Source organism: Excalfactoria chinensis, chromosome 8, assembly GCF_039878825.1.
Source record: "Excalfactoria chinensis isolate bCotChi1 chromosome 8, bCotChi1.hap2, whole genome shotgun sequence".
NCBI lineage: Eukaryota > Metazoa > Chordata > Aves > Galliformes > Phasianidae > Excalfactoria > Excalfactoria chinensis.
In genome coordinates this window covers 21,182,474-21,207,599 of record NC_092832.1, presented here as the reverse complement: position 1 = coordinate 21,207,599, position 25,126 = coordinate 21,182,474, and the positions used below count along the sequence as shown (strand labels likewise).

The 25,126-nt window shown below is 44.8% G+C and overlaps 1 protein-coding gene across 3 annotated transcripts in view; it reads left to right on the top strand.

The window, feature by feature from the left end:
• Positions 1-25,126, top strand: part of LOC140255477 (BEN domain-containing protein 5-like) — an 812,733-nt gene that overhangs the window by 780,560 nt on the left and 7,047 nt on the right. For all 3 annotated transcript variants that reach the window (XM_072343116.1, XM_072343117.1, XM_072343122.1), the window contains one exon: positions 19,442-19,538. In XM_072343116.1, the coding sequence (XP_072199217.1) occupies positions 19,442-19,538 (97 nt within the window). The remainder of the gene's footprint in view (positions 1-19,441; positions 19,539-25,126) is intronic.

Below are 25,126 nucleotides of genomic sequence, written 5' to 3'. Positions count from 1 at the left end.
TCTTCTTGCTTTCTAGAGTACCTGCTAATTAAATGGTTTGTTTGTTATGTTTCCCCTCTTGTATGAAATTTGTAAAGTAAAACAGCCTGACTGCAAAGCCACAAACCCTTGCTGAGAAAGTCATGTGGCCCACTGGAGTGAGCATCTTTTGGGTTTCAGCTTTAAGATTTTGCTTTCTTTTAGGCCTGCAAAAGACCGTATTCAGTAGCTGAGTCAGAGGTGGCCCCAGGAATGGTGCTGTAAGGCTGCAAGGGAGCTGAGTTGGGTCTCTCAGTCCTTTTGCTGAGGGATGCTTATTAATGGAGTACTCAGAAAAAGGAGAGTTGATCTCCAGACAGCAAATGGAGAAGTTGGCAATTGCTGGCATTCAGGCACCTCTGTGCTTATCGCTTTGCTGGACCAGTGGAAATTAACTCTTGTTGACAGCCACTGGCTTGGGAGAGGTTCTTGGTAATGGTGCAGAGGGTCAAGAGAGCTACATGGGTCATGGTGGGTCAGCACACCAGAAATGGTTATTGTTGCATTAGTCCAAAGACTGACCATAAATAACAAGAAGGTTTGACTTAAAACGAACGATGAAGCTGAATTGAACTGCAGGCCTGTATGTACTTCGTGTTTGCACATGTTTGGCAAAGCCAGAGGTTGTGACCTGAGGTCACTGCAGGCTGATGGGAGGGGAGCTCACCTTGGGGAGCACTTCTTCAATCTTGCAGCTACAGAAATCCAGGGATGAGGTGAAGGGAAGGGATCAAATGTGTTTATGCTTAAATCTGTGAGCCCTGAGTGAAGGTTATACAAACACCTGGGAGTGTAAATCTAGAGAGGAACTGTGTACTTACTGAAATAGAAGAGAAAATAGTTTTGTATAGAAAGGATAAATAGTTCAAACAAACCTACATTGTTCCTAAAAATATCATCCACCCCCTCCAAATGCTATTGCCAACGAATCTGGCTTAGATATCTATCAGATAGATATCTATGCATCCTTGGGAGGTGGTCCTTCAGCACCCATCCTGTTGTTCTGGAAGCACAGCCCATCCTTTCTGCTTTCTGCACTGGCTGACACAAAGGAAGGGTCCAGCTTCTGCTTGAGAGCTTCATCCAGCTTGACGATATCCCTGGATGTAGCTGGGTTTGGAAACATTCTGATCATAAAATTAAATGAAGGTGTAAGCTAAATCTTATTTCCTACTGTTCCTGCTTCCACTCATCTCTGACATCAGTATTTGATGTATGTAATCAGCTGATCCAGGCTGGAAAGGTTAGAAGTGAAGGCTGCTCCTGTCTGTTATACATTAGCAAAACAGCAGAGTAGCTTTGGCCTGGTGAGACTTGAGGCAAATTAACTTAGCTCACTTAACTGCAACTCACTGTTTCCTGGGCAGGTTGTAGCCATGAACTGAGATAGCCAAGTTTCTTTTGGGTCACGTTTTGCTGTACAGACTTTAAAAGATCACAGGATTCGCTGGATTTCTGTCATCTTGTGCTACAGAAATCTTGTATGACTGAAAATTCTCTCCAGTTTTTCCTCAATCTTGAGCTCCCAGGTATCGGATTAAGCCAAAATCTGATTTCAGTGCAGCACAAAAATCAGAAAGGCAAGTTCATAGGGGGGATTTGAGACCAGTCCTTGTCTGTCCTTCTCCTTAGTAGCTCCATATCTATTCCTGGCATAGCTAGATGTCACTTCCCAAAGAGAAATGCTTTTCAGGATGCTCATGACCTCCCCTAAGCGATAGGCTATGGCTGTTTTTTTCTCGTTACCATTTTGTAAGTAAGATACAATGTGAGTTTGCCCAGGGGTGTCTGCAGGTGCTCCAGGCAATCTGGATAGGCAGAACCTGTCAGGACATGAGGGTCAAATGATGGTGTACCTTTTGAGCAGCAGCTTCTCCTGAGTTGCCATCTGTCTCCAGACTGATCTTGCTGTGCCTTTAGCCGCAGATGGATGGCCAGGTGCACCCCAGACACATTGCTGTCTTCTCAGCATGTTCCTGTCGTTGGTCACCACCCAGCAAAAGCAGCTTTCACTTCTAAGAAACAAAACCTCAAGGAGGCAGCTACAGGTAGGAAGTATTTACCTATCTACAGGATGCCTCCTGGTTCAAATGATGACTTTAGCTTGTATCACCGTGTCTTACTTTTAGCCTCCATATTAATCCTCCTTTGTGGTTCCATTTCAGGATGAGTTCAGAGCAGTTTTGGTTATTATAGGTTTCCTCACGTTTAGTGACTTGAGTGTTTTGGTTTGGATCTTTCTTCCACCTTTGTCCTTTGCAGCCAGCCTCTCACACCGTGCTTTTCTGGCTATTCACAAGGGCTGCCTTTGTTTCTTGAGTTATTCACTGCCTTTATCAGTGGCTTCCTTCAGATTTTCAAGCCAAGGTCAATGTGTGTGTCTGACTATTTTGGTTTCTCTGTCCACATGATGCCAACCTGGGCAGTCTGCTGGTCTGTCCCAGCTCCCAGTCCTTTGCCAGCTGTGTGCCTCCCATTTCCCTGCCTGCACAGTGTTGAGTTGGCTCAGTCTGCGGAGGGTGCAGAAGTAACTTGGTCTTAATGATGAGTGAGGAAAATATGGAGCTGTCTGTAGCTCCCGGCTGTGCTGCCTACGTGACCTTTGCTTTTCACGGTGCTACAGGACATATCCCTTTGCAAAGCCACCAGAGAGTCTGCCTGCAAACCTCTCTATCACCTGGACCTGGGAGCTCCGATCCATCTCCAGGCAGGAACCTCATCACTCACAGAGCTTTTAATTCCTGGGAGAGGCAGACGAGACAATATTCAGCAGCTGGTTATTTCTTCCTTTCTCTCAGTCCCTCACATCGAGTGTCAGTTTAGGGGAAAAAAAAAATAATAAAAAAAAAAAAGGCAAAAAAAGAGGCAGAGAACTGGCCATTAGCAAGGAAAACAGTTTAGGGAAGAGACGAAACAAAAATGCAATCAATTATCTCTCGCCGTGCCCAGGTGTGTGGGTGCAGTCAATTTTCAAAGTCATCGAGAATTTTAGATGAGAAAAGGGAAGCTGTTCATGGCAAATTGCAAGTGTTGGGGGAGGGGGGGGGGAGGAGGGAGAAGGAGAGAGAAAGCAGAGAGAGGAGAGAAGGAGAGATTAATTTCCCTCTTGAGTGAGAAGTGTGTTTGAGACAGACAGATGGGCTGTAAATACTCCAAACCAAGGACAGGAGCGGAGACAAGGGAGAGGCTGGTGATTGAAGTGTGACTGTGATGGAGGGAGCACATTTCCTGGCCAAGGTGACTGGGTTTGTTCTGAGAGGGGAGATTTCTAGACGCGGCTGCCGCTCTTCACATCAACCTGGAGCATATTTAGACTTGATAAGTGATATCCAGGTCCCAGAGGGGTTTTCCTTAAGGGTCAGCTTCAACCGCCTGCCTTGTAGGGAAATCTGAGGGGGAGAGGGGAGGGAAGAGAGGGAGAAAAGAAAAGGGAAGGGGGAGGGGAAGGAAGGAAGGAAGGAAAGAAGAAAGGAAGAGAAAGACGCTCTTCTTTCCTCATTAAAATTATTGAGCTGTCTACAAGTGGTGAGCGAAGGGACCATGTGACCGGCAGTTAATCACATTGCTGTGAAATGTGACTGCTGCTGATAATAGGATCTTTCCTTCAGTAGAATTTCTGTTTCAGAAGTAGTGATTTTCACAAAGAAAAGAGGTTGAGGGAGATATCATTTCAGATCTAACGGAGCCTGTGTACATTTTCTTGAGGGAGAAAGCCTCCTTTTTCCTTTTCCGTTTGGCATCCCTGTTTGTATTTTTATTACCGTCATCAATTTTTCATCTTCTCAGCCCAAACTCGCTGCGTACAAATGTAGCCCAGCTCCGCTCTGTCTGCTGGCAGATTAGTTCCCATTTAGTCATAAAGTTAACCAACCTTGTTCCAATCAATTAATCCCTAGAAGCTTTAATTTATTGATGCCCCGGTCTATGCGAGCTGTCGAAAAGATGAACGTCCTGCTTCAAAATGAACTGGTCTGCTTTTCCTCCAAGATGCCGGAATTACAAGGGGCTGGTAGTAAATAAGCATTTAGAAATCCCTTCTGTACAATCAAAGGCAACAGCAGTAGAGAGAGGAATAAAGGGGATTTTAGCATGCATGAAAAACAGCGCAATATATGAATCAGGCTCTCAGGATGGGAACAGTGGGGCTGTGGGATCAGCTGAGTTGGCTGACACAAAATTGATCTAATGTACGACAAGTTATTACAGGAGTCACAGGCAAGTGAACAGGTGTTGGTCCAGACACCTTCCCCCCGTCAGGTCTGGTTTGCCAGAATCCCTTAACTCCTTGTTTGGGAGCCCGAATTACCTTCACCCTTGTTCTCTGGGTTTGTGACTGGATTCAGTGGTTAATCCAACATGAAACTTCTCCAAAGCACATTGAAATAAGCAGGACTCTCCCTAATGGTTTCCCTGCCGTGTAGATCAGGTGCTGCTAAAGCAGATGCGCTAGTCAGAACTAATTAGAGCTGATCTGCTTGTATAAGAGGGGAAGAAATGTAGCACTGAAAGCATTGAAATATTGAGGTTGTTTCCATGTTACAAGGTAGGGAAAGGACCTATTTATATTTTCCTTTCCATGTTTTAAGGAGTTGTTATTCACACATGTTCTTTTCTGAGAGTACCAGATTTGGAAAGCAAAAAGCACTCCTCATTGTTTTGATATTAAAAATAACAATTTAAATTAAAAAAAAAATAATTAAAGATAACAATGAAGAAATTTATAATCATCTCAAGCTTTTCTGGAAAAACAAAGAAGTGCAGGTGGAGCTGCCGAGCTAGGCTGAAATAAGGGCCAGGTCACAGCTCTTGTGCTCTTCCAGCTGCAGGACAGTTTCGCCTTCTCTGATGAGTCTGGCATGCTCTCCTGCATGACAGATGATCTGCAAACAGACCCGCATTTTCCAGGCTACTTCAGCTCAGGATGACTTGCCAAGCAGTCCTTGGCTGTTTGTTGGACTGTGAATTGTTCTCTATGGGAGTGGAGCTTTGGCAGGTGAGCTGATTCAAGTGGGCTCTCCACACCTGTGGGTTCACTGCCTTGTTCCCACATGGGCTCAATGTGGGTGAGGTATCACGGGCTGTTTGTGAGAGGTGAACCAGCAGAAAGCTTCTCTCTTGCAAACTGTGAGAAAAGGGACACACTGCAAGCATGGATCTGGCTGGAGCAAAGGGACCGTCTCCAAGAAAATCTTTGTGGAAATACTGATGATGCTATTCTCTCCTTACGAAACGATGTGTCCAGGCTGCCTCCTCTCAAATAGGAATCACCTTGGCCAAGGACAGACATGTTCCTATGGAGCAAGTCAGGAAATTGTTCCTGCTCTTGTTTCTGCTGTTGGATTTCCTTGGTGGGGTTGGAAACATCACATCCCCTTGTGTACCTTGGTTTAATCCACATGTGGGAGCTTGTGAGCCTCTGAAAGGCTTTTGCTATTGCTACGTCAAAGGAGAATTGCTTTATTTGTTGTAGTGACCAGCTCTTTATGCATCTTATCTCCTGTGTTAATTTTTGCATGCAAGAATGTGCTGGAGCCAGTGTGGATTCTCAGGTCTGTACCTGAAGCTGTACCTAGTGTGCCTGTGCAGAGGGCTCTTTGGATCTTGGTTGATTTTGCTGGCAACTGAGAAGATAAATCAGTCCTGAAAATGGGTGAGCAGAGTTAGTGCAGGCTGGGCCCAGGCTGATTTGGGCAGTTAGCTGATCCCAGCTCAGTCACTGTACCCTAAGGAGGTGTCCATGCTGCTCCTCTGACCTGGTGAGGTCTCTTCACTTGAAGCGTTTATGTTCTTCCTTTGAATGCTGTCTGGTGACAAAGACAGGCTGTTGGGGTGGGTTGTTTGGTCTGACCTGGTTTGGTATTTCTTGTGAAAGAATCCTTTATTTCTGTTCTCTGCGGGGTTTTTCTAGAAAGGTCAGAAATTCCCCATGCTTTCTCTGCTCTTTCTCTACTAGAATCACTCAGGTATATTTCTCTATTAGCTGAAAATCACTTGCTTCAGTCCCTGCAAAACTGTCCATGGAGTGAGGACCAATTTCCTGTACCTTCTTACTCTACTGAATGGTCATCCAACCAGAACGTGGCCCCAAGCACATCAGCTCTCCTGACTGCTGCCAGCCCCTGGCAGCATGACCCAGCTGCCTTTCTTCAGGTTTCCAGCATGCTCGAGGTAGGCCTAAGGGCCCTATTTGAATGTGGTTCAAGATACATAGTTCTGCCTCATTTCCAGTCTCACAGCTTCATTCTCCAGCCTGTCGTCCCTCGTCTCCTGTTCCTGTACCCTACAGCACTGCTGCCCTGCTTGCATATGTTTCTTGCTTCCCCTTGATTGCTTTTTGCACTTTCTCCCTTTGCCCACACTGGCTTGCTTTTGCAGGCAGCGTATTTATTGCTAGCTGGCAAACGCGAGCACTTGGACATACATTCAATTATCTTTGAACAATTTCCATTTACTCCAGTGTTGCTTTTCTCCCTTTCAGTTTCACTGAACACTGCCTGCATTTTCTCAGAGCTTGTCTGACTGCAGCTCAGCCTGCTGCTGTTCTCCCTCCTTTCTTCTTTTTTTCATTCCACTTTTTCCTTGGTTTCATTAAGCTCCCTCACTGAACTCTACTGGCCATGTCCCTACTACTGTCCTTTCTGTACATCTGCACTGAGAAGGGCCCAAGCTTACTCTCCGTGCATTAAATGCTCCCTTCACCTGGAAGGAAATCAGTGGTACAGGCAGAGTGGGGTCTCACCTCTTCCCCCAACCCCAGAATGCCTTTCTTTTTGATGTTCAGTGATCTCCGCCTCTCTTGTGGTTTCACTCTTAACCTGTTTTTCCATTAAAACATAACGCTTTACTTTTGCATTGGTGAAGTGCACTGTGGAGATAATAAGGGTCACTCCTGCTTACTGTGCAGGTGAAGGTGTGTTGCTGATCAAGTTCTGCTCAAGTATGTAATCTTCCCTGTGAGCTGTGCTCCAAGGCACTGCTGCCCACTGCACCTTCTCCCTCCCCTCTGGCTGGCAAAACGTATCTCTGTTCGGACCAACTCTTTCCTTACATCTCTTATGTTTTTGTAAGAGGCATTTTGATTCAATATCCACAAAGAGATTTGGTATCGCAGGGAGGAAAGCAATTGATTATCCAGCTCTTACATCTTCCAGGCTGGCTGACTTTGTGGGAGAGTCACTTCGGTCAAAATCTCCAGGAACAGGGAAATATCTGCAGCACAGAGGCACTCCAGCTAATTTTAAACCAGCTGGCTTCAGCACAAGAGAAACAGCATGAGGTGAGCTGTAGTTGGAGTGCTTCTAAGGATGGTTCGAGTATCGCTGTAACACACCGTGGTTACTGTTGTGACTGCAGGATGGAGATACTGGCCTGTCTCACAGCAAAGCACACTTCTCCTCCCGTGGTGCTCATTGCACTCATACGCCTTGACTTAATGAATTCTGGTCACCTGGGTGAGAAACTCTAGAGCTATCTAAAGGTTGGGATGCATGAAATTTATGAAGGAAGATGGGAGAAGGGGAACTGCCACCAGGTGAACAAGTGGGAAGTTGGACTTGAGGACGTTTAAGGGTCCCTTCCAACTCAAACAACTCTATGATTCTATTAACATAAGCCACATATTCTGAGCTGTCTTTCTCCACAACTCCATTAGCAACACAATCTAGTTATGGGAGCTACAGTGATGGCATCTCCTTTAAACAGCCTCCCACCCATGCCAACAATTTATAGGCTCCTAATGAGCATAGCCATGAGACAGATACCTTTCCCCTATCTCCTGCAGGTGTGGGGTATCGCTTACTTCTTGGGCATGGAGCTAATTGAAGGGTAGTTAATGCCATCAAGCTTTGGGATGTGTTTATATTTTTAACTACATGTAAGTGATTATCAACATTATAAATAATTACAGTCTGCCTCCCAGCCCCTCTGCTCCATTCCACCCTGCTAATTGCAATGCTTAGATCTCAATGAGCTCATTATGATTTGTCGATATTCAGCTCTTTGGCTTGCTCACTTAGTCAGGACCTTGGGGACACAAATGGGAGCTAAAGATTGAAAATGCCAGGCTCCCAGGGATTTGAGTTAGCGATCATCACTTCTTCATCTCTATGCACAATTTATTCAGAGCTCCACCTTCCCTAATAAATTATAGATCCCTCAAAGGGAAGTTTTGCCAAGGGATGGGCAGTTGTCTTACTTGGGGGGGAGCCCGTTCTGTGCTGTATTGAGTACCATTGACATCTGGTCCTCATAGGATTGGATCCCGCCTGCCCTTCCCCTCCTCCCGTCTCTTCCACCCCTTTTGGGAAGCATTAACCTTTTCAATGTGATGTATGTGAAAGGGCGACAGTCAGGAGTGGCAGTTCCTAATGGATTCTGTTTGTTTGGTTGTTTGTTTGTCTGAACTGCCTGCACTGCTGTCCAGATCTCTTGGAAAAGCAAGCCAGAGTGCAACCAATATTTTAATAAGCAGCAAAAGGTGGAGAGGCTTTTAAAGAACAGTGTTTAAATTCAGAAATGAGGAGCAGACGAATGTGGGGCAGGGGATTTGGGATTTAGCCCAGCTGAAGATAGCAGCATGTATAGCCTTTAGGGAGGGTCTGAATTTTCAATCATAGGCCATAGCGGTGAGATAACTGAGGTGATCTTTTGAAGGCTTGTGGCTCCAAAGGGCTGGGTTCATGCCCCCTACTCTTCCTCCTGGGAGTGCAGAAGTAGAGATCAGTCCTACCCGCCTTGCCAAGGACTGAGAAAGATCTCAGCAGAGAAAGAGAAGGTGCCCCAGTGAGATCTGAACACAGGGCATTGAGTCAGAGGGGCACCCCCCTGCCCACCCTTCCATTCTCAAGCAGGATCAGTTTTGCTTGCCCTTCTCTTTATAGCTTTTTTCTTAATTCTGCCTGAAGATGGGGATGCCATGGCCTCCCAAGGAGATCTCTCTCCAGTGCTTCATTATCGCTAGAAAGCTTCCCTCAAAATCTAATCTCAAGCTGTTTTCTTGTGAATTCAGACCATAGTTTCCTGTCCCATCACCTGCAGCTGCATAGAAGTTTATCCTGCCCTACAGCATTTGTGGAGCCCTCTCTCTTCACTATTTTGTGGTTCAAAGGCCACACATCCTATCAGTTTATCCTCCTCAGGCTTTCTGGACTCCTGATAATCCCCAGGCAACTAAACAGAAATTAAACCAACTTCAGGAGCAGCAGAGTCTGACTCTGCTTGGTGCCTCCACAGCCCAGTGCTGCATCTGGCAGGAGCTTGGGGCACAGCTTGGGGCTCAACCATCCAGCTCTGCAGGGATTGGAGAAGGCGCTGTGCATTACGGTCCACAGCTGCAGCCAATCTCCTTTGGCACTCATGGGCATATATCCTATGGTGTTTCAATGAAATACTGGTGGAGGAAGTGGGTCTGGCAACGAGGAGGTCCCTTCAGGTGGTGCAGAGCATGGAGATCTCCTGTAAGGTACAGAAACTTGTGAATGGAATTATTCCTTGTTATTAATAGTAATAGATAGAGATTAATAGCAAAACAAGATGTGGCCACAAAATACAAGAGTTTAATAGGAAAAAAAGAAAGCCATGTACGAGTGTTTCTATTTTATTCTACAAGAAGAAAAATAGAAAAGGAGGGGGTAAACAGCCTCTTATTCCTCTTATCTGTATCAGCTGGGACTGTCATTCAGCCTGGGCTCTCATTTTATTGCACAGGAGCTGTGCCAGTGTAAGGAGCAGCACAGCAGACAAGTCTCACCTCTAGAAGGAGAATGTGAAGGGGAAGTGATTTTTATAACCGTAAGTGACACACTGGAAAATGGAGAGATGTGAGGTTGCTGCTTAGGTCTCTCATAAAATCCAGGGGTTGCTGGTTATATTATGGTCAAAAGCACCTTGTTATGAAAGCCCTTTTCACTAGCAAAAGCAATGGCTCTGAAGCTGCCCCACCAGTTAGTGCCAAATCCCCTCACAAGCACTTGTTTTGAGTTGCCCCTTCTATAAAACAAGAGCCTCTCCCACACTGACTGTGTACATGTGTAATTTCAGCCACTCCAGCAAAGTCAGCTGTGGTTTCAGTGAGAGGTGGTGGAGTCTGGCACAGGTTTATTCAAACCCCATCGGAGAAGTGAGGGGAAGAGACAGGCAGTGGAGAAAGGGAGAGTGCAGACCTTTCCAGCATGGTTATTTGGACAGAGACGCTCTGCTGCCAGCAGTCCTTCTCTAGGGGTATGATGCAGGAAAGCAAGCCAGGTTGGGTGAGTAGCTGTTTTAGCAAGGGCTTTGTGACAGCAGTCAGAGGAGTGTTATTTGTGGCAGGGACTATATATAACTATACATGTGTGTATGTAGATTAAATATATATGTGTGTGTAGTCCCTTATCACTGCATTCCAGCTTGAGTGTAAAACACAAAGGAAAAATCAAAGGTTTTAGAAAAAGCTAAATTTATCTGGGAATGGGAATTATTATAGCAAAAGAGGAAATTAATTGGTGGGGATGGAGATTGCAGTAATATTTTACTCCTGCCTTATGCAGGCAAAAATAGCATTAGTTTTCTCTACCTGCTAGTAACAACCCTGATCTCTCCTGTCCTTCAACAGTACTATTGTGGAGTGACCACCTCCCATGGAGGTGTGTCTGCTGATGCGCAGAGTGCTTTGTCTCAGCTCACCTGTGTCCCTACAGAGGAAGCTCAGAAGTGGCATGGTCTTGAGTCCAAGAAAGCAAAACAAGACAAAGATGAGGTCTTGGCATACATGGCCCATATTCCTCACCCAGATGAATTTTATTTCATGTAACTCCTGTTTTTCTCTCTTCCTGTAGCACTGTTTAAGCCCAAGCAAAGCGCCCAGAACCACTGGCACCACTGATCCATCCCTTGAGTTGGAACCTCTCTGCTATTCCAGCCCATCCTTGTCCTTGCAGAGAGGATAGGCTCCTTGTCTCGGGTTTGGCCAAGCGGAGTTCCCATTGTAAAATCAATCCCAAGGTCTTTTTTCATGATCTGACAGCCCTGGAAACGTGTTACTCCCAGCAGACCTTTCTGCTGCCTGCAGTCTACACCACAGTGCCTTATTCAGAATCAATACTTGCAGATGCTGGAGATAATGCAGGGAGAGAAATACATTAACACAGCAGAAGAAACAAAGATAATGATGTTTTTCTTACATTTTTTTTCCTTCTTCCTCATATTACACTGAATAGGATTTTCTTCTCCCCCTGAATCTTTATGATCTTCACTTTAGTGGGGCTCCAGACTCTTGAATTATTTCCCTTTTTCTTTTCTTTTTTTTTTTTTTTTTTTCCAATAAAACCTTAAATCTTTTTCAAAAACTGCTTGTTTTAATTGAAAAATTTCAATCCATCAATTTGCCTCCTCTCTACCCTCTCACCTTCTTCCCCTCCCCCAAACAGACCCATTTGCAGTAAATAATCTGTAGCCAGACTTTTTTGCTCTAAAGAAATAAATAATTCTGAATTTGCTGAATCCCGCCTGATCTCCCACCTCTAAATCACTGCACTTTGTACTGAGCTCAGCCAAAATGTTGAACACACTGAAGCACGACTATTACTTGCAGACTGCAAGTGTTTTTAAAGGTACAGCCTCTGAGGCCATGGTCCTTTTTCCTCCTGGGATGGTTCGAGAGAGGAGGTGAGCCAATTTCTGAGGATAAGCTGTCTCTTCCTTGCATTTTGCCCACTACAGATGCAGACGTTGCCTTATCCTGAAGGGACTTACCAAAGGCTGATGGAAGGCAAGAGGAATCCAGTGGGTCTTTGACTAATTCAAACCCAGCCAGGGGAGGAAGGTCCCTGAGAATCACTGTGAGTCTTGAAATCACTGCAGTTCACTTTATCTTTCCTCTACTCAAAAACTTCAAAATCAGTTCTATGCAGGTTTATGTCACAAAGAAACTCAATCACCATATTTCTCAATTTCTTAATTTCTCATGTTTCTTAATTCCTCTCATCCCGTAATTTCTTCCTTTTAGAACAGCTCTTGTCAGGGCTACTGTGTCCTGCCTCAGAATGCAAGCTGCACTTGAAGAGGGAAAATGCAGCATGCAACAGACTACTGATACCTAGTTATGATTTATACAATTCATGAGCTTCCAACAATTTACAGACGAAAAATGCTTTATCCACACTTTGGTGTGTTGAAACATTCTTTCTACCATTTATCTTGAAACTGATTTTGTTTGGGTAGTGGTGAATATTATGCACAAAGCTGTGCGTGGAATCTCTAATGGGGACTGTTAGGCGTGAAGCGATGGCTGAGCTGTGGTGGACCAAGAGGATCCCCAAAAAGTTCCACCCATGTTTCTCCAGTGTATTTTGAAGGGTTTAATTTATATTGGAGCTGAGTCGTTCTTGCAATTCCAACCAAACTGATAACAAAAGCATTTAACACTTAGTTTTCTTGCTGTTTTTCCCTTGTGCCTTTGAGAACCTCAATGATAGGAGAAGATTGTGAATGCTGGATTTTCGTTTGAAAATTGCTTCCTCTCCCCTCATCCATTTTATGTGTATCTGTATGAGAGAATCAGCTCTGCAATTTTCATTGACTGTGTAAAGAGCTGAGGTCATCTAATCCCCAAGGGCTCCTTCCCGGATTTGGCAAGTGACCAGAATTAAACAATACAATATCAGAAATGTTAAAATCACAAGAAGAGACTTATCCTGGGGTTTTCTTGATACTGTAACTAACGATCATTCAGACAGCAATGTGAGGCCAGTAAATACCAGCCCAAATTCATCTGGGGACAACTTGACAAAGAGCTATTACAACCAGGTTTTAAGTAAATCATTTTCAAAGTATATCAATATATAGAGGGATGCTGATGCAGTATTTCCATTAATTCAAATATCCTGATGCTGAAAGTCACCCATTCTGGGTTTTTCTTTTTCAGCTGTGAGCTTCGTTCTGACCTCTGCCCCTTAAATAACCTCATCAGGAGTCAGGGCTGCCAAGGTATTAAATAAACCATTTTCTTTTGTCATTTTACAGCTTAGGACAGATTACCATTTACAGGAGGGCCCATTTCCATCTCCCAGTGGCGTAGGGGATGGTGAGATGGATAAAATGTAACGTACAGAGGACAGTGTGAAGATGGCATTAGGATAATGGAGCAGTCAGAGATATCCCTGTAAAATGATGCTCATAGTGCTGGTAAATGGCGTGTGGATTCAGAGGTAAGAATGGGCAGTGGCCCCACTGCATTTTCAGTGTTACTTTGTCTGAGATATCTCACACCTCACTGTTTCTGTGCTTACTCTGGATGCCCTGTCTACATATCTCAAATCCTGCAGTGAAATTAGAGCTCCCCTTCCCTGTCTGCATGTGAAACTAGCTCTGCAGTTCAGAGTCACACAGAGGTTTCCATCAGTAGCAAAATGTATTCAGTTGGGTGGCTCCTTTGCTGGTGCTGGTGGATGGTAGAGGGAGAATTGAGGTCACCCACGCAGAATCTTCACCACCTACCATGAGACCTGTCTGTTCCCCACCCCAGGCACTGGCTGGGATCTTCTGCTTCTGTTGAGTTCATGCAAAGGGCAAATGCGACAGCTGATATTGAAATGAGTTCATGGGAAGTGCAGTGCGGTCCTTGCAGCACAGTCCCTCCGGCAGAGAGAAAATGTTACTCTCCTAGGTACGTGTTCTCCAGCCAACCCTATCAGAGGAGGAGGGAAGACTACAGCCCTCTGATTGCTCTGGGAGAGGTGCCTACAACTTCCATCTTTGTAATTTCTTCCACTACAATCAAGCTTTTCAGGAAAAGGGCCTGAAAGCCTGAAATAGTCTGTCACAGTCTTTCTGCCCAGTTCCTTCCTTCATAACATACAAAAAGATTAAAAATGAAGAATAGTCATTGTTAATATATTTCATTTCCAAAAGCATCTGTGCAGCCCTGTCCAGCTTGACACTGAATGTCTCCAAGGACAGGAAGAAGATCCACCACCTTCTGCGCAATCTGTTTCCACAATGTCTACCTCCTTTTCTTAGCCTCACACAGGAGCTACAAGCAGCCCCATGACCATAGCAGACCGTCCCAGGAGGTGTACCCACATGTACCCTGCAGCTCTGCAATGCCAACAGCCTGGTGCTGTCTGTGCTTGCCTAGCCCTGCTCCCAAGAAAATCAATAGGAAGGATGGGGTAAGTCAAGGCTGGATGTGGCTCTGGGCAGCCTGGGCTAGTAGTTGGCAACTCTGCACATAGCGGGGGGCCTGAAACTAGACAATCATTATGGTCCTTTTCAATCCAGGCCATTCTGTGATTCTATAATAAGTCCTGTCTGCTTCCCACATGTCTTCCCTTGAGCAAGGAGGTAGCATCACCACCCAGGTTTGCATTGTGATCAGTGATTCTGAAAAGCCCCGGATGAGTCCCCCTCCCCAAGTCTCTGAATTGCCCCAGTTGCACTTTATCTGAAGTACCCCCCCACAATCAGACGTGTCATTGGCAGCCACTCTTATTTGTCAGAGAGTAGTGTCAGCCGTGAGATACAAAACAAGTGACTGTGGCGAAAACAGCTCTGCTAAAATAGAGGACTGTTTCTGATCAGGCTGGGCGTGATATAGCGCTGTGCTTTAAAGCCGTGTAATGCCATTTTCCATTAGAGCTCTTGTTCAAGTCAGGAAGGGGTTTGATCCATTGATGGAAGCTGTTAGAAAGAGATGAGAAAACCTCATCCATATTTCTCTTGAGATTGTACAAAGCTGACAGTGTGCTCACTGACCACAGTCACTGGGGACTCTCCCACACAAAATATCCCCCTTTTCATAAATAACAGGATTGTTTTTGTGGTGGTCAGAGATTTGCCACAGAATTCAGTTTTGTCAAACAAAGAGCTGCTTCTGGTTTTTAATCCGAGCTGTTAAAAAGATTCATCCTTCTTTCTCTTTGCGAATCCTTCCCCTCTTTTTCCCTTCCCTATTTTTCCTTCTTCTGTCTGTCTTTAAGATTACTTAGCGTGCGTCTGGTAAGTGATGCCTCTGAGTTGGAAGGTCTCAATTTTAAATCCTGCTTAGGAGTAAACCTGGATGAATTCCATAAACTAATAACCCAGTGCGGTGTTTTAAATTGATGGAGGTGCTGTCCTGTAGATGAGACATAAAAACAGAGATCCAATCTGCTTGGCAGGGACCCCGCAGGACTTATTAAAGATGAGTGGGGGCTGCTAACTGTTTTGCCCTTGTCAAATCCTCGTCACCACCACCACTTCTTTTCCTGTTCCAAAGCTATGACACTGGACCTCATGAAAATGAGATGACGAACTTGAAGGAGCCATCCTTTCCCTAATTATTTAAAGCAGTTTGCAGTGTCTGGCAAGAGGGGGAAGGAGAGATAATCCACTCACTTCAAAGTGGAATGACCCTGAATTTCAAAAAGCAAAACAAAAGCAGGCGAATGGTGCCACCATGCTCTGCAGCAGCGACATTATTAAATGATCAGTGAGCTATTAAAGCAGCAACATTTAGTACCTCCCCTAATGACTTGTACTGCTAACTGGTTTCCAAATTGAGATTCTTATTGCCTTCACGCGCAGACAGAATAAGGCTGTGCGTGTGTTTCTGGAGGCTCCAGCTGAAGCAGGCTGTTCACAATAGGATCAGTGAATCTGCTCTGTGGAAAACTAGTAATGACTTCTGAGATCCACACGCCTCCTCTGTCCTGTTTTCATGCCAAGGCCAGAAGCTTTGGGGGGGGGAGAGGCATGGTGGAGATCAGAAGTGTGGGGGATTTTGCAGAGAGCTCTGCCTGGTTCTTGTCTTATCTGAACTTCCTAACATCTGCAAAATTTGGCAGAGTCGTGCATGAACAGACTGCTCGGAAATCTCCCCAAAACCATTGATGCCAGACAAAGAGCAAACACTGCGGGAACAGCGTTTTCAGAAGGAAACCTGGGGATGCAGGTTTCCACTTCCAGGTAGGAATACAGGGAGAACAACATATTGATGAAGGGGGAAGTAAGAAGAGAGGCAGGCAGTAGAGACAGGCATTCACCCAGCTGCTTCCATTGTGGCTCTCCCAGGTGGGCTTCTGCTGTCCCATGGGAGTTCCTGTGATAGGATCAGCTGGGTAATGACCTGCAGGTGTGGTTGAAGTTGGGCAGGGAGTTCTTGTGGGCAGAAGCACAGCATGTGTGATTGCAGAAGGAGAGATGGTTACAAAACAACCCACCATGCTACCTGGAAAAGGTGAGTTCTGGCTGTAGCTGCAGTTATTTTTGTGTCTGTGATATTTAGTGAAGCAAAATGGAGTCTGGGTCTTCTGTGCACCCAAAATAAATGCAAATGTCATCGCTGTGATTTGTTTTTTCTCTATCAGTTCTGCACATTCGTGCCACCTGCACTTCTGAGTGAGTCAAGCCATTCCTCAGGCTAAGCAGGCACAGGGAGAGACTGTTACTGCCTTTTTTATGTATCAGGTTACCTGCTTTCTGTGACAGAAACCACTCATCCTTTGTGGAGGTGGCTGGCAAAGCAGTGGCAATGGGATGGTATGTGAAGCCAGTATTAGAATGTGCACTTATGTGCTTTTAATCCTGTGCTGCCTTGAATCTTACTCCAGACTACAAGCTGTTTCCATTTTGTTGCTTTTCAGTGGTTGGATGTGGTGGCACAGAATTGCGTGATCAGTTCCATCAAAGTGCCCATCTACTTTGTGTGTCTGTGCTTGGCAAAATGCCTTTACCTCCATTGTAAGTTTAATAAACAGGAAGTCTGTATGGGTTACAAAACTTGGCACGAACTATAGGAAATGGGGCTGGATGGGCCTTAGGGGCCCTTCTATATTTCTTTTCCATAACTTCATGCAAAGCTACCTAGAGCTAAGTCATCCTTATCTGCCATAGTTTTAACCTGTTCTTGAAGTCCTCTACACTGGAGTTTTCCATCTGTGCTTAGGTGCAGTGGTTACCAGTCCTTATTGATAAAAAGCATTTTCTAAGAGCTAAATTTCAGCCATAGAACAGAATTCCTCCAAATCAGAAGTAAAGCAGAGCTGTAAGGCACTATGGAGGAGCTCATGTAGCCACTTCCTCAGCTGCATCCACTCTCATTTTAGGGCTTCCTTCCTTGGTGCAGCATGTCAGGTATTGCCCACCATGTGAAAGCATGTATTGTAGAGAGACAAAGAAAAGCCAGCAGGGCCAGCTCTGGCAGATCAGCCTTCTGAGAGTGGCACTGACAGAATGTCCTAGAGACTTTACTGAGTCCAATTACCACTTTGCGTCTTTAAAGCGCTGAGTAAATGAAAGAAACTACAAGATCAAGCCATGTTAGTCTTCTCAATCCCTTAAATGCTTGACAGTCTTCTCCCCTTCTTTCTCATTTTCTCAGAAGACTTTGAACTCTTAACCTTTGCTGCTGCTTTGAGTTCTCAGCTGCAGAAACCAAACTACTCACAGCCGTCCCCAAATTCCAGTAACAATCACAAAATACTTTCAAAGAAACGGTGCCCTCCCTGGAATTGCTAAACTTTTAAGTTGCCTCCAACTTTCTAAACTTTTGTGCTTGTATGGTTATCCTCATCCATTGGTGCCAGCAGGCTGCAGGGAAGCTCACCAGATACTGCCACAGCCTGTGTCCCCATCCAACCAGTACTATGTCAATGCAGACAGCAGCCACGAACATCAGCTGCTTGGACTGTGCTGTAACACTGGACAGAATAACTGTAGAATCATAGACTTGTTTGAGTTGGAAGGGACCGTTAAAGGCTATCTAGTCCAACTCTCCCAAACTAAACAGGGACACCTACAATCTGATCTCATGCTCAGAGCCCTCTCCTGCCTAACCTTGAACATCTCCAGGGATGGGGCATCTACCACCTCTCTGGGTAACCAATAACATAGGTGCTCACAGCACGTATTGTGTTAGAATGGCAATTCATAGTGCCTGGAATAAACCCCTGTAACCGTTCCCAAGCACTGGAATGGAAACTAGAGATGTGGAACCATATCATAGGGGGGGGGAGGGGAGTGAGAAAATCAGTGTCATGAGTCATCCTCAGCCACTTGATCAGGGCTTAATAGCAATGCCAGCAGAGCTGATGGCTGGCTGATAGTTATTAGTTGAAGAACTAGAGCTAGAGACTGAGTCATGTCAGTTTGACCTCTCTTTTAAATAAATAAATAAATGATAAACAGAGAGCTCACAGGGACGCCTGAACCTGATGTCTCATGCTCACTTGTTTTGACATGTCTAAATGTAAGTGGGCGGGTAATAAAAGCTTCATTTAGAAGCAAGTGTCTTCACAGCCACTGCTGGAAGTCCCTGGGCTGCTGCACTTCTGGAATTTTCCTCTAATGGAAACACTGGCAGATAACTATTGGTATAACAGAACATGAACACATGCACACAGAACAACCCAGAAAGACTGCAGGACGTCAGATACTGAAATGTGTTTAGTTCCTCAGGTTACGTACCCAGCTTCTGCATTGACACCCCTGAAATGGCTGTTACGATGACCATTTGGGGCAGCACTCTTGAAAATTATGTGGTTATTGCAATGCGTGTAGGCATCGGGTCAAAATAAGCAATTAAAGGAGTCCTCAGCTATGAATAATGGCACCCATTGCATTTCTTCCAGTTGAACACCACCATGTGGAGGATGAGCAGGCACTGCTCTATAACAGGAAAGCCTAGCACTGATGTTTCATGTATGGAGGAGGTTCACCTGATGGATATACGGTCTAGGATATTATTTTTAATGCAGTCATGGGTTACTCAGCTTGTTTTTAGGCAATGGAGTCTTCAGGAGGTTCAGGAACCTGCAAGGTCTCCTTAGCAGCTCATCTGCCAAAACAGAAATCGTGGCCAAAGAGGGGAGAGGAGCCCCAGTGTTACTGCTGACCTCCTGAAGGTAATGTACAGCTCTCCAAGGCATTCTTCCAGATCAGTGCTAAATCACCATGTTAGCTTCTGAATACAACACAACTGTTATATTATCTGCGCTAAACGTGGAGGGCTGCAGCTCTGATCCCAATGTTAGATTTTTATACTGGTACGTGTCTGGTTCGTACCATGACATTGTTGACCTTGTTTCCTGGAGACAAGCACAGAAATGCCACCTGTGTCCAAACATTTTTAGGTATTTGTTTTCCCTGAGCATGAGAATTGGAAGGCTCTTTGGTCTAGTCTGTTTCTTCATGAGGGGGATCTGCAGCCAAGTGTAGAGGGAAAGAGAGACTGTTTCCTCCTGTCTGTGGTTTTATATAGCATCTACCTGTGAAAACAAGAAGCAAACAAGATGACACTTGCTTTGTCTGCTTATATAAGTCATTTTGCCTGAAGTCTGAGTACTGTGGGATGGCTAATGTAAAACTTGCTCATGCATCAGACAGCAGTAATTTACCTCTGGACTGTGTGTTTTTTATTGTTAATATCTTTAATTATTTCCAAAAAGACTCCTTAATTAAAAACTTACAGATATGAAGCTTGGAAGGAATGTGGCCAGGACATTCTTGGACTACTACAGGCTGAACTCCTTGGTGGAAAGACCAATGGCAGCAACTCCTAAAACTCGGTAGGTTAGAAGGCATTTTATTTTGCTTCAGTGGGGCTGCTTCTTTAATACCTTTCATGACTAAACTTCAGTGCTCCTTCATTATGGCTTTATAATAAGCATGCCAGTCTAACTGTGCTTATTTTATTGAAATTCCATTCGGAAATAAAGCATTTATGATCAGGAAAGATACCTGGTTTATGCCTGAAAAAAATATTCAGGGGATTTGGGAGATATCAATATCTTTCCTGAATTCTGTCTGCTGTACACCAATCTCACACCAGTATCTTTAATGGACTTACCCTTCATTTATCTCCCAAGAGTGAGCGGAGAATCAGACTTGCTTTATTTTGAAAAGTTTTAGTTCTGGAAGGAAAAACTTTTTTAGCGCTTCAGGAGATTACTGGCAAGCTTGTGCTGAAGGCAGTATTCTTCATTTCACTTTGGACCTGCACTGACAACTGGGATGGCAGGCTTCTTCTGTGGTTAGGACCAGGTTTCCCCCTCTAATTCAGCTTTACAGCCAGTGTAGGCCGTTTGGCCAAAAGTGTTGCTTTCTTTGGACATGAAATAAGGCCACTAGTGAGCAAGGCATACAGGTATGAAGAGAGGGTTAGAAATGCCCTAGCTCTGTTCCCTGCAGTGCTGCTGGTCCTCTGAGTGGTGTTGGACCACCAATGTCCTTTCAGTATCTTACCATGTGTGAGCAGCAGTGGCAATACTATGGAAGTGCTGGTTGAGATCTGCCATTATTTGAACTGACAAAGCTGGGTAATACAAGGAGAGGAGCAGAACAGGAACCAGAGCTCCTTGTATGGGAGATTGGTAATCACAGCCTGAACCTCTGATTAATCAGCTGAGGCAAGTGTGGGGTCAGCTGTGGGAGCACAGGTGAGAGTGATGTAGCTGTGCTCCCGGAAGGGGTGGAGCTCGACTCCATCCCCTCTGAGACCTCATTTAAGGGCTGACTCCCACTGAGGCAGCATCTCTTGGAGATCGCTCACCAGTGAGGGCTGCCCCAGCTTCTTCAGCCAAGGCACGACCACTGGTGAGTTTTCCTTTACTTATACTTTCTGTACATTTGCTACCATCTGTATATTAATAACCAATGCACTCCTGTTACATGGGAAGCACCGTGTTCAGAATTTGTCTCTGTTTGGAAGAAGGAGCAGTTTTGTCTCTGTACTCAAAATTTCCAATTAAGTGCATTTAAATCAATTGGAAAGTTTGGAATTGTTTGTTTTAATACCAAAACCAAGCATAATTTATATTTACAATGAAAAAGCCAGTTCCAAATGGAATTGTTCCTTTCCAGCAAGGAATGCAGATGACCCTTGAATATCACTCCTTTCTCATCCCTTCTTTTTCCCCTTAAAAAAATACCTGTGAGAACAGTTGCTTGTGTACAAAGGAACACTTTCATACTGAAGACTTTCCACTGATGCGTAAGATGGATGTTACAATTATCAGTCCAGCTTATAGAGCAATTGCTGTAATACCCTTCAGCAGACTTTAAAAATCCTTTTGGTGCAGCCATTCTGGCAGTTCCTTATGCACACAGTCCGAGCCAACCTGACTGCATTAGGTGTTTAAAGGCCCTACTTTAGGTCCATCTCCCATTCTGTGTTGGTGATCTCAACACAACAGTTTAGGCTGGTTCAAGGAGGATTGTCAGCGCTGCAGCTCTGAATGCTCTTATCTGCAGAGACCTGCAGGGTTAGCAGAGAAAAGCATCCAGCATCTTCCTTTCCTCTGGAAATTGAATGTATCATTTCTTTCAGATTCCCAGGGGCCACAACCTCCAAGGCTAAAAACCCACAACTATTACTGAACCTAATTACCACCTGACAGCAAAGTGCTTTTCTGTAGCATCATTCAGTTACCTCATCAAAAAGAATGTTTGTTTGCCTTCTTTGTTTTAAATTAAAGAACCACTGACAGTGGTAACTGAAGCATTTTAATCTCATCAAATATCCATGTCCATCTCTATAGAGACAGCCATGCCAGCAGGGAAAGATACACATCTATAATCGAGCTGAACAGAGCAGATTTCTCTTCTCCCCCCACCAGAATCTAATGGGGTGAGGGATCTTTTGCTTGGGGGGGTTCTACCTCACATTAAAATCCTAAATACTGTCAATGTTCAGCCTAAAGCCAACAAATGCTTTAGGAATTGATTTTGAAAATTCATGTTGTTAATTTCCTGATAGCTTTCAAATGCTCGTCTTCCTTGTAAGCAGACAAATGCCTTCTATTTGTCTTGTGGGTCTTGTCACCTGACATTTGATCAGAGCCTGTGTATATTATTAAAAGTACATCAACGAAATGAAATCTTCTTTGAAGCTGTCGTGTTACCTGCAAACCTGTGCAAAAGAAAACCTTGCAAACTGCTGGGGAAGAGGAGGAAGATAGCTGTGGTTTTAAATCTGTCTTGCCTGGGCAGTGGCATTAGGAAAGGACTAGAATATGTAAAAAGATACTAAATACCTGTGTAATCAGGACTAATTATATGGTATGGTTATTAGCTTGAAACAGGACATGTTGTGCCCATAGCTTATGAAAATGTATTCCAACACTATCACATACTCACTGAAAGAAAGCTGCAGAGTTAATAAATGTGTAAGAGACAACTAATAGGCTGCTTTGTCCCAGTCTACTGCAGGCAGAATGATTTCTGTTTGAGGGAATTAGTGCGGCCGGAATGTGTTATAACGATACCCCTGGAAATAACAGCAACCTGAATCACTTCCAGGATACATCTTGACTGAAGGACCTTAAAGAATGAAGTGTTTACTTTGCTGTCAGCGTGGTGCACAGAAGGAAACTGAGGCACAGAAAGGAGATGATGGTCCTGAAAATTGGTGCAAGTATTTGCTAGTGCTCAGGTTCAGGCACCTTTAGCTCTGACAACAGCTATCCTAGAGAATAGATAACATGGGCAGTTCAGTGAAAACTGAATTAGGATCATCTGGAGCAAAAGGCAAGAACAGCAGCACTGGTTACAGGGTGAAAACTGACTGTGGGGCCAAGCGCTTGTAAAGCCTTTTCCAAGATGGAAAGAGCAATAGCTGTATCTTTATAAGGTGCTTACGTGCATGTAAGTGAATCCAACTGGCTGGAACTACATTTGGACCTGTAGATCCCCAGTGTATCCCACAGTCCCACTCTTGTAAGGACCCTGTGATCCTGAATGAACACTCAGTTCAGAAAGATAATGTCTGTTGTTACCAGCAAGCTAAGCCATTATTTTCCTGAAGGTGATGTGTCTGCAGCAAGATAGGAAAGCATCGATGACTCAGCTGGGGAGGGCAGGAAGGTTAGAATATTTTCATGTGTGCTAATGAATTAAAAGCCTGCTGAAAATGCTGGACACTTTCTGGAGTGATAAACCTGTAGGCCCATGAATTTATAAGAGTGAAACCCGCATGCTTCCTACAGAAGCTGCTGGAGAACAGAGTACTGCCACTTCAGTGTGCTTCAGAAAGGCTAGGAAAGTCCACCAGCACACAAAGATATCTCTCCAAGGCTGGGTTAAGTGGGGACAGAGCAGAAGAGCATGGCACACAAAGCTGCTGTCTGGTGGCAATGGAAGTTCACGCTCTTCCCCTCCTCTTCTTGCAGTGCTGTTTTATGCTGCTCAGTGGCTGGCAAATTCTGCTCCTGCTGTGCTCACTGGGAGGAATTTGAGTGGGATTCCCTGTGATGCTGTCAGAGACACAAGCAGCTTTTTCTCTTGCTGCGTCTCTGTCCTGAGCACACTTCTCTACTTGTGCCAGAGTAAAGGTTAGCGCTGGTTGTGTTGAAAGCAAAAAATGTCCTCCACTGAAATCTTTGGTATAAAAGGCAATTTTTCTATAGGAGATGAAGAGAAAGCAGATTGCATCTGTTAAAAAAAGAAAACAGAAATCTTGCCGTGCAAAACTTTGCAATTGCAAGTCACCTTGTGCTGCCTTAGGCCTTTGCCCACGCCAACATTGCTCTGTTCTTTCCCTCCTGGCTCATTGACTGTGCAGCAGAGCCGTGCTTCAGCACAGCAGTGTCAGCAAAGTTGCTATTGCCTCTCAAACTGCTGACTCGTTTTTTGAGAGCTGTTAGTCCCACGTTTCTGGTTCTCTGTGTTCACTGAGGCCCAAATTATGGATAATGCTGAGTGCTTATGGCTCTGACAAAGGTGAGGGGAACTGGACTTTGAATAGACACCTCATAAGTACCCTGAAAAATCCCACCTTGCCAGCAGAATATTTCTGCACCAGGCAAAACTTAGGCCCTCTGCTCATTGGGGTGTAGGAAAAGAAATCTATTCCTATATTGGAAGCTCTCTGTTGATGTACTGAAACTCATGAAGTCCAGGAGAAGAGGAATAGTTCTGACTAAGAGCAGGGACTTGATGGCATGCAGCAAATAATGCCTGGAGTAACGTACTGAACAACAAAAAAAAGGACAGAACAAAATACTGGCTGACCCTTCTTTAATTGCTGCCTGTTTATTGTGCCCCGAATGAAGCTGCAGTCTTGTTGAAGAAAAAGTAGGCTGTGATGAGGTAATTAAAGACTGCGTCAGAAAGCACATCCGCCAGGAGGTTGAATTAAAATTGCTCTGACAGCCTTTATTCTGTTAATTCCTCTTGCTGCTTGACTTTGCTGCCTTAATGATGATGTATAAGTTCACAGCTGTGTATCCAACTGGATGGATTGGCCCACAGGACTGCCCCGTCATCCTCAGGTGATGGGAAGCATCATCTGCATTACAATGCATGGAGATGGAGAATGTCTTCTCCTGTATGGTGATGGGAGATAAAAGGAAACTTCTGCCAGGACAACTCTCTCATCCAATTGCTGAGCCTCATCTGACACTAAAGAGATGTTCAGAGGCTGCATGGGCCTCCGGGCTCAGACTGATGCCATCCTGGGGATTCACTGTTTTCTGGCACGTGTGTGGGAGTCCTTCTGTCCCATGGGATCTGAGATGTTCTTCCCAGTCCACGCATGCTGTCATTCAGAAAACACTTCTACGATCTGCCTTCAGGATTTTTGAGGTTTTACCTGCATCTGTCGGCGCTTTCTTTGACCTGGCCATGTCTTAAATGAGAGCTGGGAGTGAAGCCACCTGTCTGCTTTACGTAGATGGCTGCTTCTTGTCATTCTCTTGGGGCCCTGTTTGCTGTCACCACAGCTCACTTCCCCCAAACTTAAAATGCTGTCTTGTCATCTTTTCCCCCCACTGTTTTCAGTGGGAGAGCAGTCTTTAGAGAAAAAGAAAGAAAGAAAAAAGGGGAAAAGTCCACATTCTAGGAAGAATTATACATTTTTTCAGTGTTCTAGATGCTTTTTGATCTGAAATTCACCTGAAACGTTGCAGGTCTGGACATTTCCCTTGCCCGCAGAGGATGCACACAGGCTTCTCACCTCCCTGGGCTACTTGTAACATCAGCAGCTCACCCCACTTCATCTGTGTCACTTCTGTAGCGACAGGTTGCACCAGTCTGAATGTAAGAATCTTCCCTGTGCCCCTGGAAGGGCTGTAGTGATATGCAGTCAGAAATGCTTTGGGAGCCTGCAGGACACCTTACCAGTTCCCATCCATTTCAAACAGCGCAAAGCTCATAGAAG